The following is an 18645-nucleotide window of genomic DNA, read 5'->3' as shown; positions in this document are numbered from 1 at the left end:
CGTGTCTCTGCCCTAAGGAATGCATGGACACTGGATTTAGTTGCCCTTAATAGAAAATTATGTTCCAGGACAAGAATTAATCTAGGAGAGAGGCTTTAGGACAAGTGGATTGTGCTGGTTAGATGGAAAAATGCTGTGAAACAATAACTCTTTCTGGCAGCAATGCTTGAACAATTTGGCCAGAGTGAAATAATACAGAACATACTTCCTTTCAAACAAAGAAAAATCATAACAAAGAAGAAATTAAAAGAGCAAGATGGAGCTTGTGCGACTGGTTAGCTGAGCTTATAGGTGCTTCCCGGTTACCCATAGCAACCAATCAGGTATTTTATAACATGCAGTAGTCTGTTCAAAGGTTATTTGATATATTTTCCAATGATATGAGTTAATATATTTTGTATTCCTCATCTGCATGTTCGCAACTGCATTACATTAAATGTTTGTGCATTTATTTGTAAATGGCATTGCAACTAAAAGCAAGTTTTTGTTTATTCCTTTCTGCACTGTTGGTTCTGTCTCTTGAAACAACATTGCAGGAGTCAGAATCCTATTTGCTGATAAGGCCGTTATTGTGTATCTGCCAGTAGACGTGACTTCTATCGTACAAAACGTGCACTAGCAGAATGATGGGTGTATGGAGCTTTTCATAACTGAAATTGGAGAGAATTAAATCTGCCTTTAAAAGGAACATTTCTCCCTAACTAAATGTATGGACGTGCGTTAGGGGATATCCGTACCTGATAAATGGCTTCATCGCAGGCATGCTGCAGTCCCAGATTTAGCATTGTGTTCTGCAGGGTGCGACCCATGTAGAATTCCAGGGAGAGATAATAAATTCTCTGTTGAACAAAAGAGAAATAGAGTTACAAACACAGGGAGCACCAGTACATACACCTTACCTTGTTCATTTACTCAACTGTGTAGTACTTGCCAGAATAGTGTGGCAGCTTATGTCAGGGTACTTGAAACAAAACAATGTGTTTTTTTTTTTTTTATGACAATCTATGTTGCCAAATGACGTGAGCACCCAGATACATCTAGTGTGCATTAAAAGGCATTAAAACATGTCTGTTATATTGAAATGTAAAGTAGACCTAATTAAATGAGTTATGCTGCCCCTCGTGTTGCCAAAGCTACAACTTCATGAAGATAATAGGCATAATAATGACTGTGGCCACAAACACACATGCAGCCATGATCATCAGTCTGTGACTGCAGATGTCAGTTAATTAGTTTGATGGATCAATTGCCAATCCAATCTTATCAGATGAGGCCACTCAAAGCAGTTAATCTGGTTGACAACACCCAAATGCATGTACCTTAATGCATCATTCAAAAGTAAAGGCCCCCCATACATGGGCAGATATAAACTGCCGACAGATTAAGTTTATTGCCCAATTTAAGGGGCCTACCAACGGGCTTCCCTGGAAAGTCACCCTATGAACTCAACCAGGTGCTGCAAAATATAGGGATGTTTTTAAGGCCATGGAACTATACACAGAAATGGCTTGTGTTAATTTTGGGATCTTTTTATATTTAATGTATTCCAGCAAACAACTCCTCCTTATGTCTTTTTCCCAGGCCAATATCCTTGCCAGGGATGAACTGGATCCAGCCTTCCAGGCAAACGGAAATGTGGCACGGACAGAAACCTGATTCGCAAGTTTCTTTTTTAATTTCCATCAGAAAGAGAACAATTACATTTCTTTGAACTGGCAGCAAACAGTCAGGCTCCAGGAGCTCTATTTTCCATGTAGAAGGAAGTCTGCACCTTCAAACACTGCTGCTTAAAGCTGGCCATAGATGTAAAGACCTTTAAAAGATCTTTTTGTTATCGTGAGACCACGATTATCTCAAAACGATCGTTTAAATGATTTTCTTTTCACTAGTAAATTGTTTGAAAAACTAAAAATTTTTTTGAAGTGTTCATATTTTTAGGGCATTGCTCAGCGTTTTATATATATATATATATATATATATATATATATATATATATATATATATATATATATCATCATCATTTATTTGTATAGCGCTGTCTAGATACAGTGCTTTAATATATATATATATATATATATATATTTTTTTTTAATAGTTCTTTTTATATTAGAATCTTTTAATAAATTACAAGTTGTTCCTGATTTTAGATTTTAGAGAAACAGAGTTTAATCGCAGCTTTTAAAAAAAATTTGAATGTTCGTAAATAGGCCTCTCCCAGTGTCGGACTGGCCCGGTGGGCCCCGACCCTCTCTCCATTTTGAAATCCTCAAGAAAATCGTCGCTGCGCAGCGTCACCTGCGCCGATCGCAGCAGTGTGTGTGCGCGCCGAGTGCGCCTGCATGCATGTGCGCCAGCCACGCTTCACATTAGGGCAGGGGGGGGCCCTGGACAGCGGTCCCAGGGGGCCCTGGACAGTGGTCCCGGTGGGCCCTGGGCCCCCCAGTCCGACCCTGGCCTCTCCACTACCCCTGACATTTTTAGGGGTAAGGGAGATGAGTTGTTTTCCTAAAGACAATACTCTGTCTGATGAACCAATCAATACACTATCTGATAAAACAATACTTCATTTGATATCACAATACTTTATCTGATATCACAATACTTTATCTGAAGACACAATACTTCATCTGATGACACGGTACCATGAAACTAGAAACAGTTTTGCTTATGGAAATATTTATAGCCAGTTACATGTAGCAGCTACTAGAGACATACCAAACGGGTAGAGAAAAATGTACAGAGATTTAACTGCAAAATCTATCATTTTCTCAATTTTTTTCATTTATGGTTGGTAAAATTGTGGCTTTTAGGTTTAGTGATGAAGCAGTAATATTGATTCTAACGTGCCCAGGATGCCAATAATTCCCATTTAGCTGTGTGAACAAGAGCTGCACAATGAAAGATAGATGAGTGAGGCATAATGCCCGGCAAATGACTTCCCTGCGGTCAACCCTTCAAGGTCATTTTGTAGCTCTGTATAGGCTAGCATTGTGAAACACATAAGAGCCTTAATCCAATTAGGAGGTTAGTGCAAGAATACAATCTCCATGTAGTAATTTGTGGACATAATTATTTAAAAAGAACATATCTTGTTGTTTTTTATATTCTATTTAACTTCATAACTTTTTTAGGGACATATTAGGCAAATCAATGTAGTTCCTATTTTTTTTAGCCAGCCACCATAATTCCATTTCAACTGTACCTGTTGCAAAGGTTTTCATACCTCCCAACATTTTAGAAATAAAAAAAAGAGACAAAAAAGTTGGCGCGCGTAGTGTGGTGAAATATTTTTGACCACGCCCATTTTGTGGCCACACCCCCTAATTACCATGTTCATTTTACAAAATTTGCCAGGTTATGAAAGTTTGAACATATTGCTGTGTTTTTTTTCCCAGTTATTACAGTTTTGCTAATGAAGGTGAATTGCCCTTTAAGCTTTGAGTCTAACATGTCTAAGGGACCATCTTATATTGTTACAATTACTTATTTGCTTATCTTGAAATTGTTACAAAAGTATGTTATCCGCTGCTGTGGCTGTTCTTGGCTCTCTGCCAAAAGCCAATTAAGTTAGAATCTTTGTTTCTTTTTCTGGCTGTTCAGTGCAGGACTTTTCAGTACAAATGAGGGACTGTGGGTTGAGCTGTCAAAAGAGGGGCTGTCCCTCTATAAACGGGACAGTTTGGAGGTATGGGTTTTGTGTGGGTCCCATATCTGTACTACTATGAGCAACTAATTGTATTTTGCAAGGCATGGGCACAATCTGACATTGACTCAACAATGGGCAATGTCTCTGCTTGCTGGGCCTCATTCACACTAAGAGGTGAGACAGCTCACTGGAGTAGGTGCAAGAAAATGTAAGTGCAAGTGTTGTAATACTTTGCCTCAGATCTTAATCCCTATTAATATGGACATGTGCTTCTCTGTCTCACTTTTAAATTAACTTTTAGTATGATGTAGAGAGTTATATTATTCCGAGACAATTTGCAATTGGTTTTCATATTTTATTATTTGTGGTTTTTAAATTATTTAGCTGTTTATTCGGCAGCTCTCCAGCTTGCAATTTCAGCAATCTGGTTGCTGTGTGCCAAATTACCCTAGCAACCATGCATTCGTTTGAATAAGAGACTGGAATATGAATAGGAGAGGCCTGAACAGAAAGATGAGTGATAAAAAGTAGCAATAACAATAAATGTGTTGCCTTACAGAGTATTTGTTTTTAAATGGGTTCAGTGCCTTACAGAGTATTTGTATTTAAATGGGGTCTGTGAACCCCCCCATTTGAAAGTTGGAAAGAAGAAAACAGCAATAAATTCAAAAACTATAAAAAATAATTAATGAAGAGTAATTGAAAAGTTGCTAAGAACTGGCCACTCTATAACATGCTAAAAGGTAACTTAAAGGTGAACCACCCCTTTAAATAAGTGCTGCTGAAGCAGAGACAGCAATCAAGTGTGGGCTGCATTTACACCCTCATCCTCTGCTTTTGGGGCATTTCAGGTAAACAGCTGGTTATGCTTGTCCTGTGTTCCAAGCAGAAGGAACAGCAATAGAAAACTGTGACATAAAAAGTTTACCTTTCACCTTTCCTCTCCTTTTCCACTGAACGAATAAATGAATGAAAAAATACATAAATGAATGAAAAGATTTTCATTGGTTAAAGGACAACATGGCCAGATTGCTGTTCAGTCTGCTCTGCCTCATCAGCATCCAGTGAATGATAAAACATGGCTACAAGTGGACAGATTAATGGGATCATCCTCCGGATCTTATTTTTAGGGTACTGTGTTGGGCAGTATAGCTACCAATGTGTGTATCTGATTCGGCTAACGTTCTTCCCATTCAGTTTTGGATTAAAAAAATACTGTAAAGTACAGGTATTCGGAATCCCGTTATCCAGAAAGCTCCAAATTACAGAAAGTCTGTCTTCCAGACTTTGCTTCCAATAAGGATTAATTATTTCTCAGTTTGGATCAAGTACAAGGTACTGTTTTATTATTACAGAGGAAAAGGAAATCATTTTTGAAAATTTGGATTATTTAGATAAAATGGAGTCTACGGGAGACAGCCTTTCCGTCATTCAGAGCTTTCTGGATAATGGGTTTCTGAATCCCATACATGTACCGAGGTTCTACCCGAAGACATGAGTCAGGCAACACACATACGTGTATCAAGAATTAGTTAAATTCCTCATTGTCTTCCCCATCATGAAATATTTTTCCTGTGGTTTTTTTTCAGGAGTTTACTCTTATTGGTGACAATTTTTTCACTCAATGTGACAATCTTTTCTGATCTGTCATTTTAATTTTTTTCACGGTTTTATTTTTTTTTGGCCTGAATCCATGGGTTATAAAAGGTCCATAAAGATATATAATTGTTTTTGCCATCTCACAACTGGCAAAAAAAAATAAAAAAAAGTTTAGTAAATAGGCCAAAAATATAGGAAAAGAATGGATTTTTTTACAAAAGTGAAAAAAGTTGACCTGCAGAGAAATAAGCTATTTTTAAACAAGCAGATAAATACAATGGAACCTTTATGCTGACTTTATATTCATATCGCACACTATGACCGTGGCCTATCCAGCCAGTTAAAGGAGAAAGAAAGGTAAAATTACTGAGGGTGGCAAATGTAAGTCACCCCCCTCCCCAGTGATTATAATCACTTACCCGATACCCTGGCCCGGGCTACTTCTGAGCAAGGGCCCCTATAAATATACATGTAGGGTCTTCAACCAACACCTACATGCCCACAGGCTTCTTCTATTTACTGTATATAAAGCCGAGACACAGAGCATATAAATATAATAGATATATATAGAAAAATAGCAGCCTGAATTTTATATTTAAAGGTATTCACACGTTAACTACCGACTCTTTAAAATGTAGAACAAGATGACAGATACAGTCTATGGATACATCTAGTTTTATGTCTACATCTGTCCTATATTTCCTTTGCCGGTTGGCACCAAATTGCCTGTTACTGGGAGGAGCCTGTGCATGTTACCCCATATCAAACAAACTCAGGCCTCTATCTGTATAAAGATAATATAAAAGGTCACAATCGGGTGATGCTGATTATAATATAGGCTCAATATAAAAGAAATCGATGTAGCTTGTGTGTATTCTGTGGGAACATTGCATTGCCTCTAGCTGTGTGCTTCAGTGTATTGGTGTCTAATTATGGTGACGGATGTACAGGACAGAAGCCACGGTGACTTCCTCAAGGTCAAAAGAGGAGAAAGATAAGATGAATGCATCCCTTCCTCCATTAGAAAGCATGTACAGAAATGAGAAAACAGCGCCATTTGAGTAAGTAATTGCATTTAAATAAGAATGTATTAAGTGCACTTGCAAATAGCCATGCCTGGGATAAATAAACAGCACAGCATCCATGGTGCATTTAAGACATAAATCAACTTGCCAGCGCCTTCCTACACCACAGCCCTGTATTTACTAGCTGGATGCATCAATTATGCAACAAATGCTACCTTCTTGCACTGAATGCCACCCCTACACACCAAATGGTACCTCCTTACACAGAATGCCACTTTATGCACCAAATTATACCTCATTGCACCGAATGCCACCCCTATGCACCAAATGGTACCTTCTTGCATCGAATGCCAAGCTATGCACCAAATGGCACCTCCTTGCACCGAATGCCACCCCTATGCACAAAGTGGTACCTCCTTGCACCGAATGGCATCCCTATGCACCAAATGGCACCTCCTTGCACCGAATGCTACCCCTATGCACCAAATGGTACCTCCTTGCACCGAATGCCACCCCTATGCACCAAATGGTACCTCCTTGCACTGAATTCCACCCCTATGCACCAAATGGCACCTCCTTGCACCGAATGCCACCCCTATGCACCAAATGGTACCTCCTTGCACTGAATGCCACCCCTATACACCAAATGGTACCTCCTTGCACTGAATTCCACCCCTATACACCAAATGGTACCTCCTTGCATGGAATGGAACCCCTATGCACCAGATTGTACCTCCTTGCATGGTATGACACCCCTATACACCAAGTGGTACCTCCTTGCATGGAATGGCACCCCTATACACCAAATGGTCCCTCCTTGCATGGAATGGCACCCCTATGCACCAAATGGTATCTCCTTGCATGGAATGACACCCCTATACACCAAGTGGTACCTCCTTGTATGGAATGACACCCCTATACACCAAGTGGTACCTCCTTGCATGGAATGGCACCCCTATACACCAAGTGGTATCTCCTTGCATGGAATGACACCCCTATGCACCAAATGGTACCTCCTTGCATGGAATGGCACCCCTTTACACCAAGTGGTACCTCCTTGCATGGAATGACACCCCTATGCACCAAATGGTACCTCCTTGCATGGAATGGCACCCCTTTACACCAAGTGGTATCTCCTTGCATGGAATGACACCCCTATGCACCAAATGGTACCTCCTTGCATGGAATGGCACCCCTATACAGCAAGTGGTACCTCCTTGCATGGAATGGCACCCCTATACACCAAGTGGTACCTCCTTGCATGGAATGGCACCCCTATACACCAAGTGGTACCTCCTTGCATGGAATGGCACCCCTATACACCAAGTGGTATCTCCTTGCATGGAATGACACCCCTATGCACCAAATGGTACCTCCTTGCATGGAATGGCACCCCCTTACACCAAGTGGTACCTCCTTGCATGGAATGACACCCCTATGCACCAAATGGTACCTCCTTGCATGGAATGGCACCCCTTTACACCAAGTGGTATCTCCTTGCATGGAATGACACCCCTATGCACCAAATGGTACCTTCTTGCATGGAATGGCACCCCTATACACCAAGTGGTACCTCCTTGCATGGAATGGCACCCCTATGCACCAAGTGGTACCTCCTTGCATGGAATGGCACCCCTATACACCAAGTGGTACCTCCTTGCATGGAATGACACCCCTATGCACCAAATGGTACCTTCTTGCATGGAATGGCACCCCTATACACCAAGTGGTACCTCCTTGCATGGAATGGCACCCCTATACACCAAGTGGTACCTCCTTGCATGGAATGGCACCCCTATACACCAAGTGGTACCTCCTTGCATGGAATGACACCCCTATACACCAAGTGGTACCTCCTTGCATGGAATGACACCCCTATACACCAAGTGGTACCTCCTTGCATGGAATGACACCCCTATGCACCAAATGGTACCTTCTTGCATGGAATGGCACCCCTATACACCAAGTGGTACCTCCTTGCATGGAATGGCACCCCTATGCACCAAGTGGTACCTCCTTGCATGGAATGGCACCCCTATACACCAAGTGGTACCTCCTTGCATGGAATGACACCCCTATACACCAAGTGGTACCTCCTTGCATGGAATGACACCCCTATACACCAAGTGGTACCTCCTTGCATGGAATGACACCCCTTTGCACCAAATGGTACCTCCTTGCATGGAATGGCACCCCTTTACACCAAGTGGTATCTCCTTGCATGGAATGACACCCCTATACACCAAGTGGTACCTCCTTGCATACACCAAGTGGTACCTCCTTGCATGGAATGACACCCCTATGCACCAGACACACCCTCAGAAATGAGCTGCATCTCGTGCAACAGTGTCTATGAACCCCTCTGTCAGTAAACAAGGAGTAAACAAGCGGAGGCAGTGCGACGTGACGCATGTAATTGCTCCCAGTCGCACCGCAGGGAGATGCTGCACTGATTCAGCAAAACAAGAGGCAAGATGGATGTCAGGCAGAAGATGACAGAGCAGTGATCGTGCCCCCGCCTGTTGCGCAGCTATGAAGGACATGTTGTTGATGTAGTTACCTTGGGGTCCTTCTCGTAGTAATACTGCTGCGTCCTGATCCATCGTCCCACCAGGTGATCTCGCACCGTGTGCGCCAGGGCGAAGTAATAGTCCCTCGGGGTGGACACGTTCCGGTCTTTCACTAATGTAAAGTGCAGATGGCGATTGAAGCTCTTCCTGACCTCGGAAACATCTCCCAGGCCGGCGATGCCCCTGACGCTGATCTGCTTCTTTTTGTCCGAGTCTGAGAGAGGGGTGGCCATGTCGGTAGCGACTGAGAGGGGTTACCAGGGAGATGTGAGAGCAGCTCTGCCTGTGTCCAAACCCTTATTATAAGTGCAGAGGGAGGGAGGGATGATCATGCGCACAGCTCACTCACACACTCGCTGTACGGACAGACATCTCTTTATTACTTATTAATGCAGCCCAGTGACAAGCTGACTCCTCCTCCGGCTGCTGCCCGGCAATCATATGCAAAGTAAAAGGGGCGGGACACAAGCCTGATCTCTACTGCTGCTGCTGCTGAATGAAATACGACCACTCGTCTCTTGCTGTAAAGCAGCTGCTGCTGGGCAATAATATGAAAAGGCAGAAACAGGGAACGCCCACGCCCTACAGTATAGTCATATGGGCGTGGCTAGAAGCACACTAAGCCCATCCCATTCGCAAATGACAGGGACTTGACCTTTTTCTTGCAAACCCTCCCCTCTGTACAGAAGTCAGTCACAGACGCCGGAGAATTTGCTTGATACTTCACGGCCAGATATTGTGTGGAATAAAGTGGTGCCCTCAGCATCACAATGTCACATTAAGAATGTAAATAAACGTGCCAACAACATGATTGTGTCAAAAAATGATTTACACATCATCAGGCCCATCCGACCTGCAGCCATCTAGCTACAACGCCCACTTCCTCAGGGACCCTTTTAGGGTTAAATACGGATTTTCTGTCTTTTCTTGTCATAAATATAACAGCTGGCTATGGTCATCGTCTTTGGTATCTGTTCCACTATCATACAAAGTCACTATTTAGTGGGCTGGTGGTGGCTGTTTGGGCCTCTGTGTGGACTGAGGCCTCTTGAGTTCCTGAAATGCCAGGGCCTAGTTGGACTTCAGACCTGACCACATTTGTGCCACTTCTTCACAGCCTCCACCAGCCTCACACTGCAAATAATTCCATGCTGGTGGTGGCTCAGACACAATTACTCTTTTACACCCTTCAACATTCAGCAAGTCACACACAGAATTGTCCAGTTTCTCAATGAAGGTGCAAACCAGACCCGGACTGGCAATCTGTGGGTTCTGGCAAATGCCAGAGGGGCTGCTATAAGGTGCCATAGAAAGTCAGTATTTAGTGGGCTGTTGGAGGCTGTTTGGGCCTCTGCAAAGACTGATTGGGCCTCTGTGTACCTGAAATGCCAGGGCCTATTTTCATTCTCAGTCCGGACCTGGTGCCAACGGTTCCTTTGTGCAACATTTAATTGCCGCTAAAAAGGAAACAGTGGCCATTATATTGTTAGGGAGGCTACAACCCCAACCATCCATAGCCTTTCCAAGTATATATCTATCTATATATTTTTTTGCAAACATGGGGAACTGATTGACATTTATAACATCCTCTCCTTTTTTCTTTAGAGTCCATTTCCCATCTCATTTTTATTGTATTTTATTTATGAATAACAGAGACTGGCTATTGCTAAGCTGAAATTGACTACGTGCTATACACAGTAATATCTAGTTACACCACTGCACAACATAGACAACCAACTAAACTAAATACTACTGGTGGTAAATAAAGTGAGATTCACTAAATACATTGTAGGCAAAACACAGTACAAACAGCTTAAACATTATCACCAAATATAGAGTGACTGGGGCATCATGTATCTAACCCTAACAAGGTCACCCCTAGCAAGTTGACCAGCCTTCTTCTGTTATTTACTAGTAGCATACTGTCAATAGGAGCCATTTGTTGACTATGCAGCTGTCACCATCTATTTTCTAAAATCTTAGTTTAGCCTTTATCTGCCTGAGGCAAGCCCTTGCACCTGAGGTTATTTACAGTGCCAAAGAAGGAACCATGATAATTTAGCTTTAAAAAAATATTTTTTCATGTGCACAATGTCTTCAGAAAGAGGCAATATAGATAGGTGGATAAATTATAATATGTAAAGAAAAGAGACAATGAGAATAAAAAAACTCAGTAGTAGAGACAAGGAGAACAGTTTGGAGATGGAATCTATAGTCTAAGGTTTTCTTGTGGGCCCCTAGCATCCCAGTCCTACATTGACTTGAGTTGGCAGACATATTAACTGTAGATCTCTAGTAGACTCGTGTCATTATTAGAGACATACTATTCAACATACTAATTATTTTTTGACACCTAAATATAGTATATTTTATCCAGTATTTTATGGTCATATTTAAGCCTGAGATTGAAAACACAGAACTTTATATCAAATAGACACACAGGAGAACTAACGCTGGCTTTTGTGTCATTATAACGGTGTGTTAATATAAATAATATATTTTTAATGGCATAGGTCTGCTATGCATCATTATGTGACCAGCACTCCATGCAAATTAAATTAGAAACCATGTTCTGAACTTATGAAAAGGGAAGTTAAATGATTAGTCTATTATTTTATTTGTTGAACATACACAGCACAAGACAAGACATATGAATGGGAACAGCCTTCTTGGTCTTTTTTGGTGTTTTACAGTATGTATTGTGTGTCATTAGGTGTTATTTTTACATGTCTCATGCAATCTGCTTCCTGAAACTGGCCATAGACTTGCAGATTTTATCTTTATGTTCGACAGATGATCGTTTGTTGCAAACTCCTGACTTATAACTAACCATTCAGATTAAATAAAGTATTAAAAAGAACAAATCAGACAATGATCTGGCTATTAATTGACAGATGTACGAAAAATGTTGGGAGAATTCACACACGGTCCGAAAATTGTACGAACCTTTGTTTCATATGACTTTATCTTTGCGTCTATGGCCAGCTTAACAGTGGCCAATTTTTTTCGGCCTTCTTCAAAGGCAAATTTTGGGGCGCCTTCAAGGAAATTTTCCAGCTGGTCCAATCGATGAGCCAACCAATATCCAATTCTTCTGCTGATATCGGTCAGCTCATCTCCCGCCACACACTCACTGAATATCGTACAACATATTATCTGTACAAAATGGTGCATCTATGGGGCTGAAGCCTGCATGCAACTGTTGGCTTGCTCTTTCTCACCAAAATCAGCCAAGTGTGTTTGTGCCAGAAGTGTGTGGCACTAACCTTATACATCCATTAACAGAAAATACAGGTTTTCACCCCTCAGTCTCCTGACATTTGTTTTTCTTTTAATATAAACTCCATAATTTCCATTTTAAAGTGCCACAAAACATACACATACAGCTAGTGCGCATGAGGGTTGATAATAAAGGGGTTGTTCTCCTTTGAGATAACTTTTAGTCTGATGTAGAGTGATATTCTGAGATAATTTGCAATTTGTTTTCATTTTTTATTATTGAAAGTTTATGAGTTATTTAGCTTTTTGTTCAGCAGCTCTTCAATTTGCATTTTAAGTAATCTGGTAACTAGGGCCCAAATTACCCTAGCAACCATGCATTGATTTGAATAAGAGACTGGAATATGAATAGGAGAGGATCTTACTAGAAAGATGAGTAATAAAAAGTAGCAGTAATAATAAGTGTGTAGCCTTACAGAGTATTTGCTTTTTAGAAGGGGACAGCGACGCCCATTTGAAAGCAGCAAAGAATTACAAGAAAAAGTCAAATAACTATAAAACTATAAAAAAAATGTCGTAAAAAGCAGTGGAGTATTTATAACGGGGCACAAAGGCAGGGCTGGAACTAGAGGTAGGCAGAAAAGGCATATGTCTAGGATGCAATGGTTTGGGGAGCTAGGCACGTACCTCTGTCACCTAGTCCTAGTTTGGCCCCTTTTTCACCAACTGCCAACATTTTTTTTTATGAAGTGCTCCCCCCTTGGGCAACACGCTCATTTACACATACAGTATGTGTAGGCAGACATTATATCCAGGGCCGGATTTTGAGTATCGGCGTCTAAAGGCCACATGGTCCTAGTGCCGGCCTCTTCTGTTGCGCACGCCCCCCTGCCGCTACTTGGTCCTGGCGAGCGCACTTTCAGTCACCAGATCACTGTGGGGCTTTGAGTCCCCAGTGCTCCCTAGGCTTGCGGCTGGGCGGCAAGCCGCCCCGAAATTTTTGTCGCCCTAGACTCGGGCCTTTGTGGCAGGGCCGGAACTAGGGGTAGGCAGAAGAGGCAGCTGCCTAGGGCGCAACGATTGGGGGGCGCTGGGCAGCTACCTACTCTGCCTACTCCTAGACCAGACCTGGCACTATTCCCCGCCCGGAAATAGAAACCAGCAACGACTCCTGCCTGTCTGACTGGGGCAGTTGGTGCGCGCCGCTATTTATCCATTTCCTTCTGCGTTCTCTGACCTTAGACTCCGCCCCACAACACCCCTTGCGGATGGTACGACCCACTGTCAGACTCAAATAGCAGCGCCAGGGAGTTGTAGGACAGTGTCGCTCCTTGCACTCGTTGTGTTACGTATTCAGAGCCATGGAGGGAATGTGCGGCGGAACCGGGAACCAGAAAGCGGCAGATGCTGAAGTGCAGCCAGAGAATGCTGCTTCCGTGTGCGCAAAAGTTGTTACTGCGCATGCGCACGCGAGCGCCACTGATGTGCGTGAGATGGAGATGGCGGGGCGAACTAGCTGGCTGGGCTGCCTAGGGCACCCAGCCAGACAGGCCCGCCTCTGCTTTGTGGTCTCGCCAGAAATCTGGGCCTGATAAAAAAAAGGCTATTTTGATACTAAACTCTATAGTTAGTATAGATATGGGTATATATAATTAATGTGAGTAATGGAGGGGTGTGTGTATGGATGCTGGGTTTCATTTGGATTTAACTACGTAACTATGTAACTACCAATGTGCATAAGTGGAACAAGGTGGTCGCCGGGTTGACTAGGGTTCCTGACTGGCCAGGCACTGCCCAAAGGCCATATTTTATACCATTATTTTATAGCATGTCAGACTGGTCATAAGGAATGGAAGTCAATGGGAAAAATTCAGGTTGCAGGTACATTATAGCAGAAGTCTCAGTGTAAATATCTGCATAAAATTTTCTAAACAGTATTTTGTAGTGGATTTATACAGTGATGCCTATTCAGATGACAATGCATGGTGTATTTGATTGCTATTTTTTTAAGCAGGTTTATAGATAGCCCAGCCCAAAGTGGCATACTATGAATGTTCCAGCCCCTTTACAAAAAATCGTTAGGGGGGCCCAGAACACTCAATCATGCCACCCCTCCTCATTCTGCCCTCTGCCTACAGGAAACAAGCAAGCAGTGGCAAAGTATACATTTCAGAAGTGGCGGTGGAGAAGGAACTGTCATACAACAGATCCTGAACCCCACTCCCACACCCCCATGGTCTTCTGTATAATCGTTACACCACTGGTCACCTAGATTTTTCTGTACTGAGTCCAATGATAAGAATGTAGTAAATGCACACAGAGTAGTGACAGGGCATTTTCACTTCAGATGAGGGAATGCCCATGTGCACATCTCAGCGGGACACAGCAATGGCCTCCTTCAGACACTTAAGGTGGCCATAGACACACAGATCCTATCGTACGAATCAAGGATTCGTACGATTTTCGGATCGTGTGTGGCGTGTGCCGACATCTTGTGTCCGGCAGAGATCGGTCGTTTGGTCGATCGGTCAGGTTTGATTTTGACACGACCGAGCCCATGGCACATCGTAATCGGATCGTTTGGCCATGCGGCCGAACAATCAGATTAGGGCTTCCTGGACAAGCCAAAGTGGAGGGAGGGAAGCTTTGACCGGGCTAGGCAGGCTATAGGCAAATAAGGGGTTAGGATTGGTGGTGAGGAAATTAAGGAGGGCTTACCAGCAGGGTGTATCCAGGGGGAGAACTGGTTGGCAGCCATCCTTCTGGAACAGTCTGGTGAAGCAGCATCAGCATGGCTAGCGCTGATATTACAGCCATGCTGGAAGTCTTGAGGCAGCAGGCAGAGACAAATGGCCCTGCTTGGTTGCGGGACCAGTTGGGGAGCAGGGCAGCGAGGTGGGTCCCCTTAACAGGCCGCACCGTAGATGTAGGCCTCCAGCTCGCCTCAGCCCTGAGGCGTCTGGCAAGCAGCGACGCACGGCCAGTCCGAGTGCGGGAGCAGTGAGGGCTCTGCGGGGTAATGGGGCGCCTATTCCCCCATCGGCAGCGACGGTTTCCAGGGCCAGGAGCAGCGCCACAGGCCGCTCAGGAGAGCGGGCTCCTTCAGCCACAGCACGAGCAGGGGGCGGAGCGCGCGCACCAGCCGCAGCTCAGTGCGGCGCCACAGAGGGAATGGCGCCTCTTCTCCCCTGCGCGTGCTATTATCGGCGCACAGTCCAAGCACCACACAAGGACCCGGGGGGCATATACAGGGGGCCCCAAATGAACCCCCTATCACGCCAGGCAACGCCAGTGGGGCCCCTTCATCTCCATGCAGGCCATCTAGGGTTCCTACACCTCCTTGGCCCTAGCTCCAGTGGGAGGGGTCTCGGCAGCCAGGCAGCAGCTGCAGCATGGGGGCATGATGTTGTAACAGCCCATAGCAGGGCTCATGATGGGGTAGCCGGACAGCACAGAGAGAGGGGGGGCCATCCCAGCAGCAGCAGCATGGATCCCAGCAGGGCCCCCAGACATGAACTAAGGCAGGAGAGTTTGGGGAGAGACTCATCAGCGAGGCCAGAGGGGCGGGACTGGCTGGACAGTCTGCATGGTTCAGACTCTGACAGTTCCCAGGACAGGACCACGCGCCGCAGCTGGCTGCCATCACGCTCCAGCAATAATAATACAGAAATGTCCGGTGCCAGAGCTAATAATGCAGGGGTGGTGCGAGCGGCTGACCGTATAGCAGATGCAGGACACCCAGACCAACGGCCGGAGGCTTCCCAGGCTGTTTCGGGTGGTGAGTACTTTGCGTTACCATTAATGCAGTCGCAGCGTGTAGTTTCAGCGCAAGCTGGACCTGGTGGGGCGCAGGGATCATTGTTGAGCCTGTTTGAAGGGATTAGGAATATGGTGGCATCCTGGGAGACCGCAAAAGGGGGGACCCCCACAGCGGCTACGGTGCAGGGGGCAAGCTCGGGCGGAACGGAAGGGCAAAGTACGACGGTACTTACCACCCCTCCTCTGGGGGGGACGGAGCTTCCCGGGGCGGTGGCAAAGGTGGCGACCCCTGCAGGGCAACAAACTGCTGCGGTAGCCATAGGTGAGACTACAAGTGGCTGACACGGCTTTGGGGGGGTCCTACTATTGCTGTGCAGGTCCCCTGGGGGTTCATCTTAAGCCCGAAGTGAAGGAAAAGATTTGGAAAGGGGAGTTTATAGAGTTGTACTCGTTACTTCCCAGGGAAGATTTTATAGATGTGGATGAGGAGAAAGATAAAGAGAAAGCAAAAAAGCGGGAGGAGGAGGAGAAGAAGCGGTATAGAAAAATTCCAAAAACATTTGGTACTTGGCTGAGGGCCTTTTGTATATATGCGGGGGTGCTGGGGGAAAAGCAACCCCAATTGTGTTCATCCCTCTTCTGCTATGTGGATGAGATTTGGTCGGCGAGCAGAGCAGAGACTTTGGGGGATATGCATGGTGGAGGTATGATGAACAACGGAAGGCTGCGCACCCCACCATGCGTTGGGATTATAAAGACATAAATTTATGGTTAAAGCTGATGGGCCCACAGAAGGGCTCGCCCTTTCAGGGGGGTGCTAGCGGGCTTAGCCAGCCCGGCTCGCTGGCAAACGCGAAAGAAGGGAAGCCAGTATGCTTTCAATTCAATGAGGGTCAGTGCCGGTGGAGGAACACGTGCAGATTTCGGCACGAATGCTCCGGTTGTGGTGGGGGGCACCCCTTCGCCAGATGTTTTAAGAAGGGCAAACCAGGCAATAAACCTGCAGAGGGAAAAGGGGAGCACTCCCGTGAAGCTAAAGGGGATGGAGCGCTGGCTAAGTAGTTACAGCAGTCAGGCAGATGCCGTCTTGTTAAGGGATGGTTTCTCGCAGGGTTTTTGGATCCCTTTTCAGGAAACACCTGGGTTGGATTGTGGGAAAAATTTACGGTCGGCGTCCGATCATCCGGAGGTGGTGCGGGAAAAACTTTCTAAGGAGGTGTCTTTGGGTCGGATGGCAGGCCCCTTTGGGACGTTGCCCATTCATAACTTGCGAGTATCACCGCTTGGGGTGGTCCCAAAAAAGGAACCCGGCAAGTTCCGCCTAATTCACCATTTGTCTCACCCAAAAGGTGGGTCGGTCAATGACGGTATTGGCCGGGATCTGGCAACGGTGCAATACACCTCCTTTGATGAAGCCTTGGCCTTGGTCAGGAGCGCTGGGAAGGGAGCGCTGCTGGCTAAGGCCGATGTGGAGTCTGCGTTCCGGTTGCTACCAGTACATCCGAACTGTCAACATTTGTTGGGCTGTAGGTTTGGGGGTCAATTTTACGTTGACCTTTGTCTGCCCATGGGGTGTTCCATCTCCTGCTCCTACCTTGAGGCATTTGCTCGGTTCATTGAGTGGGTGGTGAGGTATGAATCGAATTCCAAAGGAATCGTGCATTATTTGGACGATTTCTTGTGCGTTGGCCCGGCGGGGGCAGAGCATTGTGTTCATCTGCTGAGTACTCTCCAGTGGGTAGCCAAGGCGATGGGGGTTCCGCTAGCCGTGAGAAAACAGAGGGCCCTACTACTTGCCTCAAATTTTTGGGTATCACTATTGATACTGTAAGGCTTGAGTGCAGGTTGCCCGAGGACAAGTTGAGGGACTTGAAGGAAAGGGTGACTGAAGCAGCTAGTCGGAAAAATTGACACTGAAAGAGATGCAGTCGCTCGTAGGCAAGCTAAACTTCGCATGCAGGATTCTCCCGATGGGGAGGGCCTTCAGCAGGCGCCTTTCCCTGAGCACATCCGGGGTGGCGAAGCCACATCATCACATTAGGGTTTCTAGTGGGATGCGTGAGGATTTGAGAGTGTGGAGACAATTTCTGGAATCCTTCAATGGACGGCAGTTCATTCAGGAGAGAGAAGTGGGGGCGGATTCTCTGCAGCTGTACACGGATGCGGCTGGCATCACAGGTTTTGGGGCGTACTGGGCCGGTAAGTGGTGCGCTGAACCTTGGCCCGCAAGCTGGGCAACATGTGGCCTAATAAGAAACGTGGCCTTCTTGGAGCTGTTCCCAATCCTGGTGGCGGTGGAGTTGTGGGGCAAGGATTTTGCCAATCGGAAAGTGCTGTTTAATTCTGACAACATGGCGGTGGTGTCTGCAATTAATAGCTTGTCGGCATCTTCGCTGACGGTTTTGGCGTTGCTGCGGTGGCTGGTGCTACGCTGTTTAGAGCTTAACATCTGCTTTAAAGCGGCGCATGTGGAGGGGTGCAGGAATGTGATAGCAGACTCTTTGTCTCGTTTCCAGTGGGACCGATTTCGGACTGTGGCCCCTGCAGCAGAGAACGTCGGATGTCGTTGCCCGGCTTGGCTCTGGACCGTGGGACAGAAATTTTGGGGTCGGTGATTTCAGAGGCCCTGGCTCCAACAACATGGTTGGCATATCGGAAGGTTTGGAGACTGTGGGAGGAGTTGGGCAGCGGCTCTGTGGTTCAGGAGGAGGTGCGTTTGGAGACTCTTCTGTGGTTTCTCTGCAGGAGAATTCACCAGGGCTGTTCTGGGTCTACGGTGGGTAGGGATCTATCTGCCTTGTCATTTTTGTTTAAGCTGCAAGGTGTC

At 45.5% G+C, this 18645-nt stretch overlaps 1 protein-coding gene across 1 annotated transcript in view; it reads right to left on the bottom strand.

Annotated features, from left to right (window-relative positions):
• Positions 1-9183, bottom strand: part of pygm.L (phosphorylase, glycogen, muscle L homeolog) — a 43516-nt gene extending 34333 nt beyond the window's left edge. Inside the window, 2 exon segments of the mRNA NM_001086701.1 lie at positions 738-839; positions 8831-9183. Coding sequence (NP_001080170.1) covers positions 738-839; positions 8831-9073 — 345 coding nt within the window. The 5' untranslated portion in view covers positions 9074-9183.
• Between the last annotated feature and the right edge of the window lie 9462 nt (positions 9184-18645).

Source organism: Xenopus laevis, chromosome 5L (assembly GCF_017654675.1).
Source record: "Xenopus laevis strain J_2021 chromosome 5L, Xenopus_laevis_v10.1, whole genome shotgun sequence".
Classification (NCBI taxonomy): domain Eukaryota; kingdom Metazoa; phylum Chordata; class Amphibia; order Anura; family Pipidae; genus Xenopus; species Xenopus laevis.
Note: the sequence above shows the minus strand (reverse complement) of the source record. Positions and strands in the feature narration are given on the sequence as shown.